The 24,467-nt window shown below is 39.6% G+C and overlaps 1 protein-coding gene across 1 annotated transcript; it reads left to right on the plus strand.

Moving 5' to 3' along the window:
* Positions 1-14,611: 14,611 nt before the first annotated feature.
* RBP2 (retinol binding protein 2) lies at positions 14,612-22,644 on the plus strand. Its single transcript, XM_066193774.1, has 4 exons — positions 14,612-14,717; positions 17,379-17,557; positions 20,568-20,669; positions 22,381-22,644. The coding sequence occupies exons 1-4, from the start codon at positions 14,645-14,647 to the stop codon at positions 22,432-22,434; spliced, it is 408 nt and encodes a 135-aa protein (XP_066049871.1). The 5' UTR covers positions 14,612-14,644; the 3' UTR covers positions 22,435-22,644.
* Positions 22,645-24,467: the final 1,823 nt, after the last annotated feature.

Genomic DNA, 24,467 nt, shown 5'->3' on the forward strand with positions numbered 1-24,467 from the left:
TCTAATTCAATTTTCTCAAGCGTTGGGGTTTGCTTTACTTCAGAAAGTACCCAGAAGAGATCATCCATGAAGACTTAAGCATCCCCGTGTGATGAACAGGTGAATAATACTCCCTCTCCATGTAAATTTTTGTGTTACCATTACAACACCTGTGGATGAAACCACTTAGAATTACAGACATGCAATGAAATTATTTACTTTAATTCTTCCCTCCCCCCCCCCCTTTTTTTTTTCCTCTTGGCAATACTTACGGCTAAAGAAGTCTCTGGGAAATATAATTGAGTCTGATCAGTTAGGTCCATGCAGAAGCCACTTTTCTCTCCTGGAGGAGTGTGTTAGCCAGCCAGCTGTGTGTCCATAGCTGAATGGATATGCCGATAGACAGACAGACCACCAGCTCACGGGGATTGAGTTTTCTGGTACTTGGAATGGAACAGGTCAAAACTGGTTACAATTAAAAAAGAAAGGTTGTAAGAGAGGGAAAGGATCAGAAACCTGTGGGTCTTGGGCTGAAATGCTGCTCTGCTTAAGGGAAATTACCAACACTTGCCTATTTAAAATGCTCTTTATCATCTTACACAAGGTTGAGAATATCCCAGTTGCCAAATTTTAGTGCATCAGCCATTTGTTTTTTCATGAAAGATTATTGGACATAGAAACTTTTTTCCTTCAAGTTTCTAATTATGGATTCATAATCATGGGCATCCTCCAGGGATCATTCTACTCTTCAGCCCTAGGGAGAGCAGGAAAACAAACAAGTAACTGTAATAAAGTGATGGCTCACATCACTATCCCCAGATAAACTTGGCAGGATTTTTTTTGTTCAGCACTGACTGAGACCTGTTTTGAAATGTAGTTTTCCTTCAATAGAACTTGGCAGTTCATAACCCTTAATTCACCAGCTGTCTTCTAATTTTTGCCTGCAGCTCTCTCCAGTCTTGTGTAACATTCACAAACTCTTTTTGCAGAAGGCTGTAAGTGGATCAATTAACATCTAGCTAAGGAAATCCAATTGTTAAAAGCTATTATTATTGTAATCAAACAGACAGCTTTTCCCCTTTGGGTCATTTGGTACAAGGGCAAATTTAGCACCATACTAATAACTAATGGCTTATCAAGCAGAAGCAATGTAACCTGCTGCTAATTATGGAGGAAAGGCAAACTTGCAAGGCTCTTCCACGGCTCTTGGATGGAAAATACAAAAACTTCAGAAATGTTTAACTTTGAATAGATTCGCTTCAAATCATCTCAACTGCTTGTCATTATAATTGTAACCTCTTACCTCGCTGCAGCAACCCTTTCCCTTGGAAAAGAAAATTATGTTCATTCATCACTTCCATGATGATACTTTCCAATTAATGTCTGTAAAGTTAACCATGCTGTTTCCATGAATCTTTAACAACTGTTACCATGAAATGTAATTCAAAACTTTCTCCATAAAATAGATGCTTACTGAATGTATAGCATTCAACAATTACTTGACAAACATCTGCCTCTCTTATTTCATAACTGCTTAGTAACCAAGACTTTCACAGGGAATTCATATCCAGATTTGCTTGCTACTCAGGAATCAAACTTTGTTTCTTGATCTTCAACAGAATTTCAGCCATGGTTAGCTACTCTGTACTTCTACAGAACTGCAATACCTTCAGATAATGGACATTTTATATTTTTTTAGGAAAGACCAGTACCTACATATGCAGTGTGAATGGAAAGTGTAAACAAAACATTTTTTGTTTACTTAAACCTGCAACCTACAGGTATATTATAATGTAATTCCTCCTGTCAAACAGCCATTTCCTGTTTTGTCCATGGCACTCAGGTTTTCTTTATCCCTTCCAGTGTATAAACTTGGCTGTTTTCATCTCTTACAATCTAAACCATGGAAACCAGAATTGAAATAAGAGTTGGGGTTACAGTCTACATTTATGCAACAGTCCAGTTGTGAAGGAAGGGGAGGAGTTCCTTAGTATGATCTGTGTGACAGTTTCGTTGTAAAATAAACACTGGCTGAATGGCAAATTCCTCACAACAAGAAGGAGCATCAGATTCCCAGAGAGTCTCCCATGGGACTGAGCACTGGAGCACAGCAGAGTCCTGGCGTGGCATGGATGTGCTCCCCTGGGTACATCCACCTCCATCGATGTCTGTCATCTGCTTGGCTCTACTCTATGAAACTTGACAGTAAAAAAACAAGAGTTCACCATTGAAACATTAATAAAACTTCCTATTATGTATCATTTTGTATTATATTCTCTTTTGAACAGCCTCATCCGTAATCACAGAACAGATTCTCGGCTATTCATCTTTTCAACCTCTATCAGTAGCACTTTTGTCTTGGATTATTACCCGGGTGGTACAGCTATTTCTATTTTAAGGAGTTTTTTTCACCTCAAAGCAAATGCTTATTTAAATAATTTGCTCCTGTCTAGCAAAAGTGCACACAAAAGTAGAGTCCCTTCAGTACCATGTATTTCATTACCAGGGCAAGCACCTTCTCTATATTAATAGCTAATGATAAGAATCCACATTGAACATTTAAGCAAAATGGCAGTTCAGTTCTTCACCAAACCCTTCAATAAGACTGCCTGACAATTAAGTTTCTGCACCATGGAGGCAAAATAAAATTCCCTCTTTCAATGGCAACATTGCTATTAAAGGAAGGGAGGAAAGAATGATAGGGAACTGTCTGTGGTTATTGACTCTACACTTATTTACATAACAAGAGATCATTTGTCTTGTGGTACGCCACTATCCTGAGCAAACAAAAGGTCTTGTGACAAGAGCATTCGAAATTTAAAGTATTTTATTTAAATGTTCAGCTATTTGACAATTCCAGATTGGAGCAGATGCATGAGCAATTATTTATGGTTCCATCAGCATTATAGAGTAGCTAACATTTAAAACTTTTGTGTGCACGTACAGAAACACATAGAACATGGTTATCAGCAGCACACTGCAAAAATAGGCAGCTCTTTAAATGCTTTTAGGGTCACTTCCGGAGCTTTCTTGTGCCTGACTGGCTTTTATTTCCCCTCCCCCTCCAGCAACACAAGACAACAGTGCAGAAAAGCAGAGGTGAAACACAAGGAGTGATGAAGACTTAATGCAAAATTGTACTGAAATTTGGAGTTAAACAGAAAAGTTCCTCTCCATCCTGATGTTCCCACTGAATTTTTCTCTCATGTGAGTCAGTGGATTTACTACAAAAAGGAAGTTTTTGTAATGCAGTGCAGTCACCATTATAATTTGGTGAGGCTTAGAACCACAGCATATGGGGAGAGCTCACTGGAATTTAACATTCCATCAAGTGCAAAAAGACTCACAATAGTTCCTTGCTCCCCTTGTCTAATTTGCAATCAGCATGATTTGAATTATATTTTTTACCAAGGCACTGATGCTTGTCATCTGTAACCATTCCAATTTCCAACACTTCTCTCCAGCTGGGCGTGCTAAGGGCATGCAGAGGAAGTTAACACAACTCAATAGAACTTCTGTGAAATGACTGTGTGATCTTTCACTCTTCCTATCAAGAAACATGTTGCCATTCTTGATGCTGACATTTCCAAGGTTATTTTTGTAGAGGAAAATGAGAGGAAAGTGCCATTTTATGTGTGTTACAGCAACGCAGAAAGAACTTACTCAGACGCAGCAGTGAGCAGCTCCTCCACACACCCAGCTTTGGGTGCAACAATGTAATGCAGTCTCTCCATTGCCACACTGATGCCATCAGTCTTCATCAGACACACTTAATTACTCAGGACAATCTTTAAGGGCAGCATATGGTCTAAAGTAGCCCCAGCTGGAAAGCCAAGGCATCACTACTCCTTCATTCCAACACTTTTGCTATTTTAGCTATAAAAACAGAAACTCTCTCAGTTCCTCTTTGGAACTGGTAATAAATTCTAACTATGAAATAGTTAATTGAGAGTTTTAGACCTGTTACACCTAAAAAAGCAGCCAAAAGCACAGAGCAGACCTTCCCAACGCTCTGCAGCAGTAACACATCATCCCAGCTTTGCCTGAGCTCGGCTTCAGCCAGTCTGAGACATGGGGGCTGACAGGAGCCAGACAAACAAGAGCTGCACATGAGATTTCACACTCTGAAATGATGCAGAAACTGATGATTCATTCCCTGTCAAGCCAAACAAAAAAAAGAAGTAGAACATTAGAGTTCCCTAGCAAAATAACCTGTGAACAGTCTAGTTCCAGCTCCTTAAGAACAAAAAAAGCCCCAAATTTCCACTAGAAACTTCTCTTGTCATCTTTTGTGCAATTGAGCACAAGGAAAATGACTCCCCAAACAAAGATCCAGAATTATTTCAGATAGTATTTTTTCAACATATGTTCAACCCTTTATAATGTAAATACTCTCACAGCAAGTCCACCTTGTAGACATTTGAATTATCACATTACACAAAATTCCAATTCTGGTTCCACCTCTCAGCATGGAAGCATCTATTTTTGACTGTCTTTCCAAATGTATTTTGGGAACCAAAGAAACAAGGAGGCACTTAAACTGCTGAAGGTCACTCAAAACCCTTGCCAGGTAAGTACCTTTGAGCTAAAATTAACAGTTAAAAAGTACCTAATTTGCTTGAACATCCTGTGGATGTTTTTAGGACAGCCTTTTTCCCTCTTCAGCCACAAAAATGCTTTGAAAATCTGATTCATATCACACAGTACTTCCCACTGCAGCTTGCATGACTTCAGGGACATTTAGGTACATTCTCAGTCACATATTCTCCTGACGTAATTGGTTTCAGTACATATTACACACCAAAAATTTGAAAAGGGAATGTCCAAATCTTAGTCAAGTGAAGGTAAATGTAGAAAATATTCCCAGGTAAATAATGATGTTCTTCTTTTAAGTCTTCCCTGCACAATGAAAAGGAAAAAGGCCCCACAACAGCAAAACCATCAATAGCAAAATAAGTACAGCTTTCAATCACAGAGCTGACCATTGCAGTTCCTCTATGAAGCATCAAACCTCAAGACACTGGATCATGTGAGAGATAAAATAAATGTACTAGGTATGCACAGAAAAGGGCCTTTTTCATACGAGATATTTCTTTGTGAAATAAAGCTCTTCCTGGACCCACTACAACTTTTTTTTGAGTGCATTTTATTTTGTTGTGCAGCAGGTGCATTCCACCAGGCAAAAATAATTGTTGATGAAACAGCTGGGCAGAACAAGAAGATTTTTTTTCCTTTTTTCGTACTCCCTTTGTTTGAGTACTCCTAAATTTTAGAAAATTCAGTTTTTTTAAAGATGTACCCTGGGTCGTTTTGGCGCTTATTTGCTTATAATTTGGTTCTTCACAATGAAAGTACTTGCTGAAATGACACTTTTTAATTTCTTTTTTATCTTTTGGCAAGACAACAAAACTACCTGTAATTTTGCCAAGGATTTCAAAAGTCGGTATTTCCATGTATAAGATTAATTAATTAATTTCCGTGTTAAGATTAATGCAAGTATGTTTCCTTGTTGTATTTAAATATCTAAATACAACCTACTGTCTGCATTGCAAATGCCCTTGAATGGGATTCTGCAAGGGACTGAGATCTCTGCCCTGATATGGGAGCCATTAAAGCACAATGCTATCACTGACAGAAAGAAAAAAGTTATGTTGATGTGCTGAGAAGATAAAAAGGAGATTAGCCAGCAGCTGCTGGGTCAGACACTAATGAAAATGTATTTATGGGGGGGAAAGGAACAGTCTTCGGCTGCTTTTGATAAATCTAAACTTCTAAGGCATCCAGTTAGAGACTCGGCCTGGTGAGTGTGTGTGTAATAGCCACTAGGGAAAGGTGATGATGATGATGTGATGTGTTCTCTGAACCTCCAGCTACTCCTGATTGCCACGCTGCAACAGAACCTTGAGTTGTGAGTGGAGGACCTGTGGGACAGAGGTGGCAAATCAGCCTTGGAAGGCCGTGAGCACATTCCAAGGGATGGCAGGCATGAGGCAATTTCCCAGCTGTGTGTTCACAGGGCTCCCAGCCCTTCCAGCCACACTGTACTTTGTCACTGCCACTCTTACGACATGGTGCTCTTTGAACCTGAGCACTGCTGGCTGAAGATGTAGCTGTAGTATTCACGAGGAGGAACAGGAATGATGTTTTCCCCTCACGCTGAATATTGTTCTAACAGACATTTTTTTTCTACCTTAAAATGCCTCCTGCTTTCCATCTCCTAATAGCAGAGCTAATTCATGCAGCAGTGCTCTTCCCAAAAGTTCTCCTCATCTTTCAGCTGGCAAGCAATGGAGCACAATATCCTGAAAGCCAAAACTCCTCTTTTCCCTGACAGGGTTGTCTTTTACCAGCAACAAAGGCCATGATAAACATCAGTCTAACAGATACAGAGCTTACTGCAACAACTTTGCTTTATGTTTGGCGAGCTAGACAAAACTGCTATATTTTCACAAGCAACACATTTCATTTCAGGACAGGACTTTGTTTTCCCACTGTCATGAAGGAGTCTGATGGCGCTGAAGAAATACTTCCCAGCACAAATTCCTTTTTCATGGCTGTTACTGCAGAAGTCAGAGCACTTCACTTGTGCTCCTCCCACACCCCCCGGCAGCCTGTGTCTGTGCTCATAAACAGGAGACACTTGTATCCATACTGGGTTTTTCCCTGATCAAACCTCAGATCACCTGTAAATTTCTGTAAAATCATGATAGAGCCAAAAAACTACAGTAACTATGACTTCAAATACAGTCTAAAAGGGGCAGGTGGAAAAATTCTATTCTAGGCAAGCTGTTTTCCTTCCTTCCTTCCTTCCTTCCTTCCTTCCTTCCTTCCTTCCTTCCTTCCTTCCTTCCTTCCTTCCTTCCTTCCTTCCTTCCTTCCTTCCTTCCTTCCTTCCTTCCTTCCTTCCTTCCTTCCTTCCTTCCTTCCTTCCTTCCTTCCTTCCTTCCTTCCTTCCTTCCTCCCTTCCCTCCCTTCCCTCCCATCCCTCCCTTCCCTTCCTTTCCTTCCTTTCCTTCCTTTCCTTCCTTCCCTTATTAAACCCAGTTAGTACATTAAAAATGCACTTGTGTAGTTCTCCAATTTCTAGGAAGCTTTTAATGTAGATTTGGAAAAGTAATTTTCAATGCCCTGTTGAAAGTAACTGTCCTTATCAATTAATTTTTTTTCACAGATAAACTGGAGAAACACATCATCATGAAAATTATTCTGAACTTCTGGGGAATCCTTTCCTAATCTGAGATTATATTTAGGTCTCAGGTTTTCAAGTTTTAATTATTTTTCTCTTTCCTTGTACTCTTCTAGTGAAACACAGCCTGACATTCTTTTATATTATAAATAGATAGATAGAGGTATAGGTAAATCTCTATCTAAATCCATAATTTTTCATCTAAAATACAGAATTTAAGAAACTTTATTTTCTCTTTTATCTTCTTCTATAATAAATGCACCTTGTACATTTTATTGAAAAGCGAAATTATCATATTTATCAATCCCTTATTTCAATTCAGTTTTCCAGTGGCAATGTCAATAAAACAGATATAAATGCTCCTTCCCCTGCTTTGCATGCATGTGTATCCAGTAACTGAAACCACGTGGCATCACTGCTGTTCAGAACCAATCCTGTCATGTGTCTGGGTGAAATCTTAACTTCGGCAGTGTGTCCTGGATTACCTTTCTTGGCCCATCCCCAACAATTGATTGATTAGACACCTGCCTTAGGAGCCAGCTTGCAGGGTGTGCTGCATTTTTACAGCACTGAGCGGATGAACTCTCTGAACTACAGCAGACAATACTGGGATTTTTCAACTTAGATTTTCTTTAAAGATTACTTTAAATTTTCATCCTAAGTGCTATTTCTAGCAAATAATTTCCAGGAATTCACCAAAAGATTAGACAGGTATCTAAATGCCACTGTAACTACAATGAATTATTTTCCAGGGTTCCAGGATGCTTTGGAACATTAAGCACTGGTTCATTCCTCAAACAGGATGTGGTAGAACAAAGCCAGAGCCTTTCCCAATGGAGGGATGCTGCTGTGGATCGGGAAATGCAGACAGAAAAGAATTAACCATACAGGACTGTGAGAGGAGTGAATTCATGAGATTCACTGCACAGAGCATCCCTTAATCAACAGGAAATAATGTCCTGACGTTCTAAGAGAGATGCAGCAGCATAGGATGAGGGTACTCATTTACCCTGTGATTTGCTGCTGGCTTTCTGGGCGGGTATTTTTTTCTATATGTGAAGCTGTAAAAGTGATTTATGGCAAAAAGAAAGCAGTCAGGAAATAGATACACTCACCTATGCAGGGATTTTCCTGGAGTGGGGTAACAGTTCTGGAACTGCTCTGCGCTGATAGCAGCACAGTGAAGGAAAACAGGCTGAGTGTTAGTGTGGATTTCCATCAAGAGCTCTAGACCCAATTTACAGCCCTTCTGGAACACTGGCCTTAGGTCCTTGAGGTTATCACAAGAATGGTTCTAACCTTTTTCTAAATGGCTACAGTGAACCCAAAATTGTGCACTAATTGCAACAGCTGATACAACTTTTTCTCTTCATTGGGATCCTGGAACTGGAAGCAAAATCTTTCTTTCGTTGAATTCTATCACTTTTGAGTTACATGGAAACTTGAGGTCTAAGACATTTGCAAGTATCTCTATGAAGTGTTATTCAGATGAGGTAAAGAGGATTGTTTCTGTCAGAAAAAACTGGTTCTTTAAAATATTCTTCTAATGGATGAGACCCTGCATTAAAAGGGCATTTCAGCGTTCATGGTCAGGCATGAAGAAGCCAAAGGAGATACATATTTTCTTAGCTAAATTGTGCTTGTCGTTGAAGTACCAAAGAAAAAACCTCAGACTTCTTTCTATAGATTGTTTTAATTCAAAATCCATCCATCAGTATTCCAGTTCAACATCTAAGTAATACAACCTTTATCTGATAAAGACAAGAAGTGACAGTTGCAATTACGAAACTTTGCCACAGAATAAATACAATTAAGTTATAGATTACAGTTACAGATATTAATGCATACCTCATGCAGGGAATTCCCATCCTGAAAAAATCAATTTAAGCAGCCTTAACGGCAATGACAAAACACTTGAACTGGGTTCAGATTTTCCATCCACACTAGAGTTAGCCCAGAAGGAAGGAGGCTTTAGTGGAGAACATAAAGTGTTCTGCTCACTGATTGCTCTGCCTGGTGGCTTCTTTCATGACCTTGGCCAAACTGTGTTGTCCCCTCCGTTTTTCTGATTTCACAAAGGCTGATGATTTTTTATCTGCTTCCTCAAAGCCTGAATAAAGAGCTCTGAATAAGTGCTCAGGAGAACTAATAAATTAATAAATCCAGTATTTCCCATTTATTTTGAAAATCAAGTTCAGTCAGTTTCACCCACTGGCTAATAGTTTTCTAGACTGTAGTATTTTCATAATGTACACCCCCTTAATAAAAATGAGTTCTCAAGACAATAGAGTCCACTGGATTATATTTTTAATGTTATCGAACTCAGTTACACAATCACAAGTGACATTATGAAGTCTCTAAGAGCTAAGTTAAGTCCTTAATTAAGAGAGGAGGGAGGCTTTGGATTAATAATGTGTGTAACATCTGCATCCAACTCCATCAGCAAAATCAAATGGGGTAAGAGAGATGGAAATGACTGGAAAAATACAAAACCTCAATGGCTGAAAAGCAATTATTTTATTTCTAAGAGTGATTTAAAGCACATTTTGTGCATCTTTGCTCAAGTTGAAGGTAAACACAAAATGTGCTGAGCTGGTATAACTGTGAGCTCTCTGTGTCCTGTGTACAGTGTTGCCTTTTTCCCAACCTGGAAATGAAACTCGAGATAATTTTACTAAGGCGGTAATATAAGAGTGGATCTTTATTTGAAGGCCTTTCGGGGCAGTCAAGGAAAGATGTCCACAAAAGCCCATCCCTATAGGGATGAGTACATCTTTATAGGTGTTAGGAAATTAGCACAAGTGATAAAAAGCACCAATTAGGAGGACAAGTGGTGATGCAATTCCCCCCCAGGTCAAGCCCCTACTCTGGAGCCCCCCTCAGCAGTGGCTGTGGTTTGTCCATGAGAATGGATCTCCAAGAGTTGTTCTTGGCCTTGGTTCCCTGGGAGATCCAAGACACCACAGGGGCCCTGCACCTCCTGGGGCTTGGAACTCTGGAATTTGTTTTGTCTTTCTGCCTAGGGAAAGGCCTTGGAAAAATACTGAGAAAACTAGCCACTAATACAATAGGCTACAGAGCTACAAATAGATGTGTGAAGGATACAGAGAACACAGAAAAGAAAAAAAAGGCAAAACCCAAACCAGCATCAACACCCTCATCCTCCCACAGCATCTGCACCCATCCCTGATTTGTCAAGGACGTGTCAGACAAGTTCTGCTCTGAGATGGGAGTGAGGGAATTCCCCTTCTCTTAGGTGTCAACAACAGCTTTGTCCCTGCAGACCTGTTTTTGCACGATCAACTAAGAACTGACACCAAATAATAAGTGTTTGGGCAACAAGAACTCGATGTACAACTGGCCAGGATCCTTCCGTTCCTTCTCTGGAGGGCTGAGCAAAGCAATAAAGCCCAGGAGTCACAGCCAAACCTCCAGCTCAAGGCACTGAGGTGGGCTTGCTGGTGCTGAGTGTACTGACCTGGTGAGAAAGGCTGGGCTCAGCCAGGGCTGTCCAAGGCAGAGCAGTGCCAGCCAGTGCTGGGGGAAGGCAACCCCCACGTGGGCCAGCAAACCGTATTTGGTGAGCCCCTTTTGCAAATAACACCTTTGGGTTCTGTCCCCTCCTGCTGTACACATCTCCTCCGAGATCCTGCCACATCCTGGTGAGGACCCTGGGCAGCAGCTGAGGCCTGCAGGACACCACACACAGAGAGAGAGCCCATTGCCTCCTCCCCGAACTCTTTTGGTGCTCAGAATGTGACTCCTGTGTTTGTGCAGAACAGAGCCCCCAGCCTACGAGACACCACCTCTGACAGCTTGTGCAGCAGCAGCCATCACTGAATACATTGCAAGTGATTAATTTTCTAAAAAATAAAAATAAACCTAGTGAGTGCACATGTGCTAACAAGTTAAAAATAATAATAGGTGTCTGTGACCATGCTGCTTCTGTTTGAATCCTTCAAGGGGATTCAGTTGCTAACAACTTATGCGGTTTGCCATATTCCTATATGTTAAACAACAACCAAATAACTACAGGCAAAAGTCCCAGCTGTCAAGAATGAGGAGTGTAGGGGCTGCTCGGGGGAGTACCAGGCATTTCTCTCCTGTGTTATATCTGCATATTGGATCATTTAAAAGGAAAATTAAATGAGGCAAGGACAGAGTGGGAAGCATGTTACCATCTCTTCAAAACACCATTCCCAAAACTTTACAGGGAAAATTCCACTTGACGGGTCCTTCTGTGCTTTATATAGAGCTCTGACAGTGCCTTTCACAAGAACTTTTCCAAGGGGAATGCACTTGCAGCTCTTTCAGACAGCAAGGAAGGTTTCATTCACCTGCCCAGACAGAATTTCTCCGTGGCCAGGTCTGAGACACAATGGGAGGAGCTGGAGGCAAGTCTTGGAAGCAGCATCCATGACTGCTGACTCTTCCACACAAACAGCATTTGGGTGTTTTCCATGTGATCTTTTCTTTTCAAACTGCCTCTAATCAGTCCTGACTCGTAGGAACAAGGCAAGCAATGCCATCTTTGTTTCTTCACACACAAATAAAGACTGGAAAAGTTACCTAGGCTTTTTGCAGAAGTAAGTTGATTTTTTGTGACTTTGCTTTATTTCCAGGACCTCAATCTTCAGCCACAAATCTTAGCCCTGCACTAAAAAAAAGAAGAAAATTACCTCAGCATTTCATTTTTAGCAAGTGGTTTTGCAAGAGAAGGATGCTGAGAACAGAACAGTCATGACAATTAGGGGCAGGCACCTTGTCTTCATTTCTCCAAATGTAGACATTTTCCATGGGAAGGAAATAATGTTTTGCCATTTTGAAAGTTTGCCTCTGTGTATGCAGTACATAAATAATACATAAATACAGAACACAAAGAATAATTTCTAAGATTTCAAGTGGATATTAAGTCCAAATTTTAAAATTCCGTTGGGAAGCAAGTCAGTCTAGCTGGCAAGGCAGAACTGAGACTTAGAACTCTCCACCCAGGGCTTTCGGGCAATAGTGTAAGCAGTACCTGTGCCTGTGCCCTGGCACCCTGTGATTTAGGCAGGCATTTGACTGTGGTAGAGGTTTTACTCTCTCTTGAGACATTGATTCATAAACTGAATATTCCCTTTGTGGACCTTAGTACAACACTCTTTAGAAGCTCAATGAAGTATCACAGAACTCTGTCAAGTCAATATTTCACATTTTATCAATTTCCTACTTAGCCAGTTCTCTGATTAGTTAAATGCAATGTCTGTAAACCTCTTCGTTGTATTTTTACCTGAAAAGGCTTAAAATACTATTTTAGGTTGATGGATAAACACTTTCTTATAAAATACACATATTGGGGAAAAAATGTAAAAAACAATAAGGGATCAGCAGAACCAAAACACTGTGGGAAAAGCTCTACAATATGTCTGTGCTGTTAACTAGTTATGATATTTTATGCCAAGAATGTATTCATGTCATAATTACTTCTCTCAGAATGTGCCTAGCCCTGCATATCTACAGCAATGGAACCTTCTGTCACTCTATTAGGTGTTAATGGACATTAATTGCTGATGGTCACACAATACAGCTTCTGTCTCTTCTGCACCTCATCAAAATGATTGTTCCATAGGAAGTAAACTACATCTGAACTGAAATCAGTGTGCATCTGAAATATCCCACCTTGAGCTTCCAGCACATGCTAGGAGGTGATTGTAGACATTCAGTCTGATGTATTTCTACAGGACCTTTTCGTATATACATAAAATGTGTAAATAGTAATAATGTATTATTGACACTGATGCAACATGGAGGCTAAGAAAGAAAGTGCACAAAGACATGCAAAATCCAACCGTTGCATAAGTATTACATAATATCACTACAGAATAAAAGGGGTCTAATTTTGACTTGCAATGTGACATCACTCATGGAGTTTCATATGGATTTTCTTAGAGTAGAAACCAACACATCAGCAGTAGATGTGATCAGCCCAATAAATTGTGCTTGAAATGAGACACGTTTCAGAAACTGTTCTTGTCCTGTGTAAAGGTGTCAGTGACCACCAACTTCCCTGGACAAACTGCTCTGCAGATAAACTGCACCCCACAGCCAGGGATGCTGGTCATTTCCTGGGGACATTCCCACAGGAATTCACCTCGCTCCAGCTTTCAGTCACTGTGTTCCCTGGGCCTTTCCTTGATGCTCCGTTACCAACCCTCCTCATGGCTCCTACAAGTACAGATCAAGATACTTCTTTTCCCTGTCTTAAATTAGCTCTTTAAGTTGAGGCATTTTAAGAACTCAGCTCCCAGTAACTCTTAACTTTCTTTAGGTTTGTTTTGAGGTTTTTTAAATCCCTGTACAAATTTTCATCTTTTGTAGAATTTTGCATTACATTTTAACAAAGTAAAGGCATAGAAGAGAAATCATAATATCAGTAACTCTTCGTTTTACTTATTTCTGAGTTGAAGGTCTAGACCTTAATACATTTTCTAGCAAATTTTTAAATAATATCCCCATTCAAAGAAAGAAAAAAAGGAGAGGAAGGCAAGGTGTTCAAGAAGTTTGTGACTGTTGGTCACTTCAATTATTCTCTCTGTAGAGCTGTCTGAAAGTTATCTTGACTGATTAAAGCCACATACCATAAAACCTTATCTTAAATTAATTTGCTTTTAGTACTTACTTTAAATTCCAATAAAGTTTGGTCGCACCTTCTCCATTCTGACACATTCTGAATGTGCTTATCTGTGCAACTGAAATCCATGTTTTTCTCCACAACAATGTAAAAAATACCTTTCCAATGCAAACTGACATGTTTCAGAGGAATTAAGAATTCATTCTCTCATTCTCAGGGCAGGACTGATATTAATTATGACTGATTTTGATTTACTTTACAGTTGCTAAATGTCCTCTTACAGCAAAACAAAAATATGAAGCGTAGTTGGTATAAGTATAGCTATTGGCGTAGGGCAGATATGTTGAAAATCAAACAAAACCAATCTTATTTTGAACAGGAATATTCTCTTTGCTGCCCTAACATTTGTTTCATATTCAAGACTCTCATAAGCTTTAAATGGGAGTACTGGATGGGTCAGCTCTATAAGATTCCACTTTGCAGGGAAAAGTGTCACGAAGAAAGGAGCTAAACTCCAATTCACCTTGGAAATTTTAACTGGGTTGCACAGTTTGCCACAGCGTTTAATATATTTCAAAGGTGTCCCATAATAGCCAGCTGTTCTTTACAAAGGTCACTGTAAAATCATATCCTGTATTACTCCATATTTCTGAAAGTGTTTTTTGTCTGCCAGCTCTTCAACTGAACTTTGTCGATGAAAGCAAAGTTTCCAGGGTTATCACTCTGCCCCTTCAACTGCATTATCTGCAAAACCATAAACCTGAGTGAAAAAAAAAGATATGGAAAGGTTTATAAAACATTCTCTGAGCAGAGGCGGTATCCAGTCTCACCTGCTGAGCTGAAGTTGGGTTTAGGCTGTTGCCACCATGCCTGCCGATTACAATGGGACGTGGGAAATGGTAACCAACGAAAACTTCGAAGGCTACATGGTTGCTTTAGGTAAATGACAAAATATTAATTATATCAAGAGAAAATGGTTCAATTCTAAGTCAAATCCTTCTAAAAATAATGAGCTTTTTCTGTAATGTACATTGTGGAATAAGGGTTTCTGCCAATCACGTTACAAATCAAGTAATTGTTGTTAAAATTGCAATGATCTAAATATATAAGCAAATGAAGACTTATAGCCAAAGATATTATTCTTTTTTTAGAAAAATGAAGAAACAGATACAGGTGGGGAAAAAAGCTCCAAACCAACAGGTTTTCAGATCTAGAAGCTCTTTTTTGCTCCTGGTATATTCTTACTGTAACAGTGGGGCCACAAGCTTGTTAAAGAGGAATAAGATATTTTATACCACTAAGTAACAATAATACTGTTATTCAATTAGTGCTTTGAGCTAATTGTGGCACAGAGATGAAAATTTTGATGCTTTAACGGATTTTTCTACAAGTTTTACCAAAGAACCTTAATCTTAATTGATTGACCTGTTCCAATTGAAATAGAAGAAATACAAAAATACATAAAAATAAACTCTCATCATTATTCATCAACAATCTGAAGCAATTTCTCAAAGCTGCAAAGTTGCAATTTTCTCAAAGCTTTAACTTTCTTACGAGATATAGGCAAGTTTCACTATTCACAATTTTTAGCTTTTGCATCTCTGGAAAAAAATTCAATAACTTCAGGGGCATCTGTAAATAATATGCATATACACCTGTGAGAGACAAAAAGAGAGAGTGCTTGAAAATGAGAATGACTAGGACAATGAGAAAGATTAGGACAATGTCTTGAATTTCAGGAGAAAGATACACATTAATTGAAGTGATTTTTGTGCATCTATAAACTATAAGTTATAAATGCACTATCAGTTATAGTCATTTAAAACTGCCAATGAGTAAGCGAAAAAACCCAACACCAAACCACTGCAAACGTGCATATGCTGTAGGTGATTCTCAGAAAGAAATGGCAGTGAAAGGGTGAAAAGATATTCTTCTGCTCTTTTTCTCACCATTTTACATTTTGTTGATATTTTAAGTATTATTGTTCTCAGATTCAAAGCACACTGAGGTTTTGAGCATTTTTTTAAAATTCGCCTGTTCTTTTAATTAATGCATACCCATTTCTATACTTTAATTAAAGATTAGTTTTGCCCTTTAAGTCAGAAAGTTTGATTTTATCATAAACATGCTACAAAGTATTTAAATCTACTATAATAGAACTACATATCATTTTTATTGCTTATATTGTTCAAAATGCAGTTATGAAAACCATGCTTTAATAAAACCTCCCTGATTTTTCTCCAGGAGCAACAAGACCAATATATTAGTCAGAAGCAGCATTTCTTTAGAGGTCTAGACATTTTTTCCCTCAGAGAGAACTAAATTTTATGTTGCCTGGCTATAAATCAGCCCCAGAGATACCTTTAATCCACCACAGCAGATAAAATATACCCAAGAAGTCTTGAATATAAATACTGAACAAGACCATTATTCCCCATGTTTAAAAGTCACATTTTTTCAAGCCTATCCTCTTACTCAATTCGATTAGTACTTCACAAGTAGGATAATGAATCTAGCAGAAGAAAAAGGGCTCCATTAGCAAGTGGCATTGCTGAGCTGGCAGTGATTAACACCCACGCGAAACCACCAAAGGATGGCCAGCAAACCAAACCCATTTTTCAATCTCTTGCAGAAGCATGGGAGATGATTTCATTTGCACACAGCACCAGAATTAGGTTCCCTGGCAGCTGGTCAGAAATATTTACTGCAGATGGTGATGCTGCTGGCATTAGGGGGTTGGCTGGGCAGACTGGGATAGTGGTCATGGGTATTTTTTTTGGGTGACTGGCAGAGCTTTCAGTCGCAAGCACTTGTGTGCATTATCATATTAGTCCTCATCATGAACAAAATAAGGATGTTAAGGAGATGAGTACTGCAGAAAATGTTGACAGAATATTAAACAGAAACTGTCAAATTCTCTACATGGATACTTTTTTGACTTTTGACTTTGAATTTGTCTCCTTTTGAACTGCAATTTGTGTGTGTGTCTGCTATCGAACAATAATGGATTTCAGGTTTTTACTTGATTGCTTCTTTTTTTCATTAATATTATTTTCATTCTTTTTTAAGCTAATTAATTAACCTCTTGTATGCTCCCACAGACTATAGGTTCATCACAAAAGTAACATGCCCAGGTCCTCTTGATTACATACTCATTCTCCCTTGACTACCTACCCATTCTAACATGTGAAATCTATGATAAGGAACACTATTCTAAGGATCCTTCTTTAGTGAGGCCAAAAAAGCACTATCAGGCTTAATAGTCCCACAAAAAAATCAGGTGATTTAACACACCAGCATCTATTCACTCCTGGTTGTATGTTGTATACTCACAACATTCCCACAGATATCCTGTAAAGAAATAAATTTATTATCAGTGGAAGATCCTCAAGTTGAAAGTGTACTTGTAAATACAACACAAGATGATTTTTATTTGAAATAATCTTTTTCTCTGAAAAATGTTGCAGGCAAAAACACCATTTGTGGAACTATGTTTCCCTTCTTTTATTTATTTTTTAACGTGCAAATATAAATGCTGTGCGGCTTTATTTTTTCTTAGCAAATACTGGAATTTTTGCACTCTTTTCTGGTTTTTGACAGGTATTGATTTTGCAACTCGTAAGATTGCAAAACATTTGAAACAAACAAAGGAGATTGTTCAAAATGGAGACAATATTAAAACCAAAACACTCAGTAGTTTCAGAAACTATGAGCTGAATTACACTGTGGGAGTGGAGTTTGAAGAGCACACCAAAGGACTGGATAACCGAGTGGTAAAGGTAAAAACCAGCTACCTTGTATCTGTGTACGCCACAGCCAGCAGCAGGGGCCAGCAATTCCCAAAATCAGCTGAGTACGTTAAGTGAAACCCCAATATTTTACAGACATCAGAGGATTTTTATAAAGCAGAAATAATTTGCATCCTCAGAGAGTTTTCTTTCCTGCTACATGCATTTATTAGAAATGCAAATCAGGATGGCTACTAAGAGATGTGAGGACAATCATTAATTAGCTTTTCCTAGGGGGGGATTTTTCCAGCTTTTCCAATACACCTAATGTATCTAGAGAGTAGCAGAATTGTGTTTTTACCTATGCATCCTCCTTAATGAAACTGTGGGTTCACCCCTGTGAATTTAGGACTGTCAATATAACTTTTCATTTTGGGATGGCTGGGTTTGCACTGATCGGTCTCAGCTGGGCAGTTTCACAGTTGGACATTGTTAAAAATAAACCTGCACTTAGCTTTAAATGTTAGGGGAGCTTTGGGAAGGGGCAAGAGAAAAATGTGAACCAAAGATTGGAGCAGTTCAGGCGGCAGAGCAGGGCAGGGAGGCCCAGCAGTGGGTATTTTACTACCTCTGGGATAACTGGAGTAACCTGGGCTCAGAACTCCCCCAAGGAACCTGTGGCCATTTGTTCAGACACCTTTCAGGGAGATTTGTGGACAACATCTGTATTAAGGGCCATGTTGTAGCCCCTGCCCTACATCCTGTGGCACAGTCAGTTCCTGGGGGATTCAAACAAGGCTCTCTGTGAGAAGTCAGGGAGGAAAAGAATACACACGAGCACTGATTCACTTCCTGAACTCAGTTTCATGTTTCTATATCAATACTGCCTCTGTTTTACTTTCTTCTCACCCTAAAATTCTTAAGCAACACTTTCAAATGTAGAAAGGCCAGTAGATCTTAAATTTCCATTGACTCTCCCTGTTGGAGCCTTGCTGATCCAGCATCCACTTGCTCCTTTGGTCATCATTCATTGAATGTCCCTTATCAGCTCTGCTGATGTCCACACCTGTATTCTGCCACTCAGCTCACAGTTGCCAAACTCTGAGAAGTGAGATCAAAACTCTTTGTCAACAACACCTGATTGTTTAGGCAATTGCCACAGGAAAAGTGGCAGCATAAAGGGTGTGTTTACTCTTGAACTCACATCATCCTTCACTGGAGGAGCACAAATTTAACAGAAGATGGTGTTTGTTCACCATGGATCACTTTTAATTCCCAAACTAACTTTGTGCAGTGTAATTCCTATTTCTCATTCAGAGCACTGCAAGCCATCAAAGAGTAAGACCCATTTTTTTCACTATCCTGAATATTCCTATATCTAAATTTTCTTTCCTTCTCTTTCTCCAGTGGGCATTGGGTGGAACAAATTCCCGTGAGAAACTCTATGCTCAAAAACACTGTGCCCACAGCTCTTCAGATCAGTTGAAGGCACTGCAAAGGATCTAAGGACTCATTGGTTTCAGCACTCCTTAAATCTATCAATTCGTGCTCCTCTAGTGCTCATCACTACTACCAAAGCCTTGCTCAGGAAGAAGGAAGAAGGAAGGAAGGAAGGAAGGAAGGAAGGAAGGAAGGAAGGAAGGAAGGAAGGAAGGAAGGAAGGAAGGAAGGAAGGAAGGAAGGAAGGAAGGAAGGAAGGAAGGAAGGAAGGAAGGAAGGAAGGAAGGAAGGAAGGAAGGAAGGAAGGAAGGAAGGAAGGAAGGAAGGAAGGAAGGAATTGTGCATTTATAACCCTACCCGATTTAATTACTTTTGCCTAATATTCATTTTTAAACAAATCATGTTATTTGTTTCTAGAGAGGAGAAGGAAAAAGGATGCATGTCATGCCATTATTCTCTGAATTGCTCTAAAAGTATTTTCTGGTCATTTTATTAACAAAATAATGCCTCAAACACATTAAAGTTGGATGAAGGTAATAAAATTGGTAGGCAACATTTAAATGTAAAGAGGGCATGGATAATTTAAAGAGCATGTAGCTTGAAAAATCCATAAATAAGAAAGAAATTAACTGAAATGGAATGAGTTTTGTCTCATTATTAATGGAAAGCTCCCTCATAAGAGAAATAAATCATCCACTGCTGAACTAGAAAATGAATTAAGTTCCAAATACACTTAGAGCTTTATAATAACTGAGTAACTGGTGTTTAATAAGGAGTTGTCTGACACAGGGTTAAATATATCCCTAAAGGACAATGGTTCAAATGCAGAACAATTCCAGCAAAGATGCTTTGAATGTACCCTACCACACCTATAGACAGATAATTCAGCCTGTAAATAGAACTTTTCGTTACTGAGGGTTATCCTGCTCGTGGACAAGAATAGGCATACCCAGTACCTAGTCTGCTGCTGCTAGATTGAATCACATCAGGCCAGGAGATGGATGAGGATGAAAGGGATCTCCTGAGAACACCAGGTCCAACCCATCTGCTCAAGCAGGGTCAGCTACAACACATTGCCCAGCTTGTGATCACATCTCTTTATATTTCTTTGTGAAAGTACATGAAAATATACAAACAAATGTAGTGTATGAGATGATATTAACGTACTCTTCCTCTTGTTACTCTGTGCAGAGCTAGAAAAGGTGCTAGCACTGCGATTTTCAGCATAAGCTCTCAAGTCTTCACTCATGAAACCCTATAATTTTTTTCATTAATGGCTTTAAACAGCAAGGAAAAAACATTTTGTATATATTGCACAAGTAGCTGTGTATAGTATATAAACACACTCAACAATTCACCAGTTACCGTGAACACTTGATACTCATGTATGTGAAGAAACACTTGGAAATGACAACAAAGCACTGCAAAAGCTTCCCTTCATCACACTGCTGTCATTCTGAATACATCTGGGTTTTGTTTAAATGTTTTGGGGTTTTTTTATGAGAAAGACAGAGAATGATAGGAAGCAACTGTAATTGTGTATTCACATTATTTGAACTTATTTTTATGCGTTCATAAACTTCCGGTTAATGTAACTGAGTTAATTATCTGATTCATGCAGTCCCTGGTGACCTGGGATGGTGACAAACTCGTCTGTGTTCAGAAAGGTGAAAAGAACAACAGGGGCTGGAAGCACTGGATTGAAGGAGACATCCTGCATCTGGTAAGGGCTGCTCCACAGATCCACAGCACATCACTGAGGCTGCAGCATAGGCTCAGGTTTTCCATTTCAAAGGATTCAATTTTTTTTCTAGTTAGAAAGGTCTTTAGACAGTTCTGATCTCTGAACTTCAAGTAAACTCCCCCCTCTGCTTCAACTCAGGAATGCTCAATTTCTTTCCACCTGCTCTCAATTAAGTCATAACCCTGCAGTGGTTTTTTTTGCTCCAGTCCACTTCCCTCCAGCTCTTAACCCTTCCCATTACATTGCACCTCTAACATAATCTCATTCTTATATAATCACCCATTAAGAAAAAAAACATTGCAAGAAAAATGTTATTCTTTGTTCTGAGTGAAGCAATATGAAATTTTAGCACACTGTGCTGTAATGCAGATCAGAAACCCCTAGATATTCAAGAGGATCCCACAAACAACTTATGCAGCAATTTTTTTTACTAGTTCAATAATGAAGTCAAACATCTAAAGCAGAAAGCTGTAGCCCAAAGACAGATGTGGTGAGTCCAAGAGTGCCCACAAAAGCTTGTGCAGGAAATCAGCAATCAGTGATACGCAGAAAGATTTTAAAATAACAGTGTTGTAGAATCATAGAATCACTAAGGTTGGAAAAGACCTCCAAGATCACAAAGTCCCAGCTTCAACTGAACATTACCATGTCTATTAAAACATACCACAGAGTGCCACATCTATTAATTTTTTTGAACATTTCACATAGTGATAATCATTGCAGAGTTTCCTGGAAAAGCAATCAAGAAATGGGCATGATAGTACTGGATGGCACAGTAGGTGGATGGAGAGAGGTTCTTGAGAAGACCCCATTGTTTTGTCCTATGCTTTGCTCCAAGCCATCTGCTCCTTCACAAGTTTGCTTCACACATACGTGGTGTGGGCAGTCACAGTGACTCCCATCTCTGTGCCTGAAAGGTCGAAAACAGGAATTCAAAACCACAGTGTGCCACTCAAGTAAAATCACCAGCCCAGGGCACTTCTCCAGCTCTGTCTGAACACACCTTCAAAAGCTGACCTAAAAGGTTCTACATGCTGGCACCAAGATTTAGGCTGAGGCTGGTGGAAACAAAGCCAAGCAGATCCTTACAACAGTGTTCAGAAAGTGTCCAGCAGGCTTAGCCCATTGCTGGCCACAAAGGCAGCTGCAGTTCCGTCGAAGCCCTGTTAGGCACAGGAACGCTGCCTGATGTCACCAGCCAAACTGGCTGCACTGCAGTGTGCCGGCCTTTCAGAGGTCACTGCAGCCCTGGGCAGCAACGGTGCACTGTTCTGGCCCCTGAGAAACGTCTGGGCACACCTCTGAAGCAAATCAGCTTTTTAAAGCATTCCTCTCTTTTTATTTATTTCCTTTTTTCAGTGCATCTCGTGAATTTTGAGGTAACATGAGTTATAAACTATTACAGTATATTTTTTAATAACAGAACATGAAAAAGCCTTGAATTAAAGCACAATTTTAATGCATTTTTCATGTTTATTCTTCTTGGAGTTTAATTCATGTATCAAAAACTAATTACTACAACATGAGGTGCAGACCTGCTGTTTGGTTACATATAATGCACTGTTCTCTGTTTCATAAGCATAAGTTTTTAATGCAGTGGCTCAGTTGTAGCAATTTCTGGTGGGATCTGATATATAGGCAAAATAAAACTTCTACCACTGTATACTTACTAATTGTTTTAATATTGTAGGAACTGACATGTGAAGACCAGGTGTGCCATCAGACATTTAAGAAGAAGAACTAAAATGGAGCAGAAAGCCTCCCAGACCTTCATCACAATGTTATGTTGTTATGTTTTGTCTAAAAAGAAGAATGAAGCCAGATTTTCATTCCTTTGACACTTCTATGTGAATATATTATGTGCCTGTTTATGGAAATAAACACATTTTAGAGAAATAACATCCAACAGTTACAAACCTCATAAATTCCTTTGCCTTTCAGTTTGAAGTTAAATAAAAGTAATTGTCTTTCAAATAATGTTTCCCTACACCTTTATAATGACTTCCAGAGGAATGTCCCTTAGCAACAAGGCTGAAAATTAACCGTCACAATTATTTCGATCACAGTCTGTGCCTCCATAGTGCTGTATTATCATAATGTTTTTGGGTGACTGGGTAATACTGGATACTCACTGGACTGTTTCTATTCAATTTAGTCCTGGATGACTAAGGACACGGTTTCAGGCAACAGAATGCCTCACTGAGCACAATGCATGTCCTTTCACATCTGGACTGTTCCCTTGAATTCAGCCCAGGTCTAAAGCTGCTGCTGGTTATCACCTGACAAATATCTCATGGCCTTTGTGAGGTGCTGCAGCTCCTCACTACGATCCTAACATGGATCAGCGACAATGCTGTAACTTCCAGTGAGAACTGGCAGCCTAATAACCATCCCAGTGGAGAAATCTGGTGTTTGAAGCAAACTCTGCATGGAAGAGTTGCTCCATGATGTGAAAACTAAGGCACACTTAGGACTGGGAGATGAAAACTGCGGAGTGTACACAGTGCAGAAAGAGTGCCCAGCATTCTGCAATCTTCACCTTGTACCACCTTTCAGACTGTAAAAAGAAAAGTCTTTTCCATGCAATTCTTCTCAGTTTTATTCAGGGTTTTTCAAAAGAATTCATGTTCTTTGCTAAAGGCAAGTTTAAGTTAACCATGGATGATGAACAGTACTTCAGTAGATAGAAACTTTTATTACTCATCAAAATGCGTGCACACCTTCCCCAGAAGAGCTTGTATGCCCAAAAGCTCATGTGCTTTTTCTCAATGTCATGAATTATTCTAAAAAAATACACTGTCTTTCCTACAACCTTGCCTTTTAGATATAAAAACTTTCACATCAGCTTTAGCACTGTTAAGTTGCCTCTTGTCCATAGGCCTCCATCCTCCAGCACGGAAGGAATGAAAATCCACTGAACAGATCAGTGGTAGGGAAGTACAGCAAATATGTGAAAAAACTTTGGCAGAAATGGAGGAGCATATGCTTTCTCCTTATCTCCACCTGCTCCTCAGCCCACTCACTGTCAATAGCCCAGGGTAGGAAAGGAGTGAATCTCTCAGCTGACAACTAGGTTACGTCTGCAAAAACCTGATTAATATACCACCAATACTTTTATGGCCATGACCATTATCCTGGCTCCAGCTAGGATTGAGCTAATTCTCAGTTTAGTAGCCAGTACAGAGCTGTGTTTTGGATTTAGTGTAAGAATAACGTTGATATCACACTGGTTTAGTTGTTGCCAACTCGTGCTTCCACTAAGTCCGGGACTCCAGGTTCCCTGTTCTGCCTGTGAGGAGGTGCACAAGCAGCTGGGAGGGTGCAGAACCAGGACAGCTGATCCCAGCCAGCCAAAGGGATATTCCACACCATAGAGCATCATGCTGAGCATATAAAGCTGCAAGAAGGAAGAGAGAGAATTGTTGTGTTTGGGATGGCATTTCCCGGTAATTCCTTGGTCTTCCCGAGGAGCTGCTACACATGATGGACCCCACCGCCCTGGACGTGGCTGAACACCGACCTGGGAAGTGGTGAATGAACTCCTTGTTCTGCTTTGCTTGTGCACGTGGCTTTTTCTTCACCCATTAATCTGTCTTTAGCACAGCCCAGGAGTTTTCTCAGGGAATGGCTGTGTGGTGCTTAGTTGCCAGCTGGAGTTAAATCATGACCAACATAGAAGTGCATATGTCAGGATATTTTTTTGAATTGGACTTTGCTTCTCCTGATAAAAGATGACTTGATATCAAACTTCCTGTGTCCTTTGCCTGAGCAATGTTT

Source organism: Chamaea fasciata, unplaced genomic scaffold (assembly GCF_029207755.1).
Source record: "Chamaea fasciata isolate MVZ Bird 193981 ecotype frontalis unplaced genomic scaffold, bChaFas1.0.hap1 SCAF_11, whole genome shotgun sequence".
Taxonomy (NCBI): Eukaryota; Metazoa; Chordata; class Aves; order Passeriformes; family Sylviidae; genus Chamaea; species Chamaea fasciata.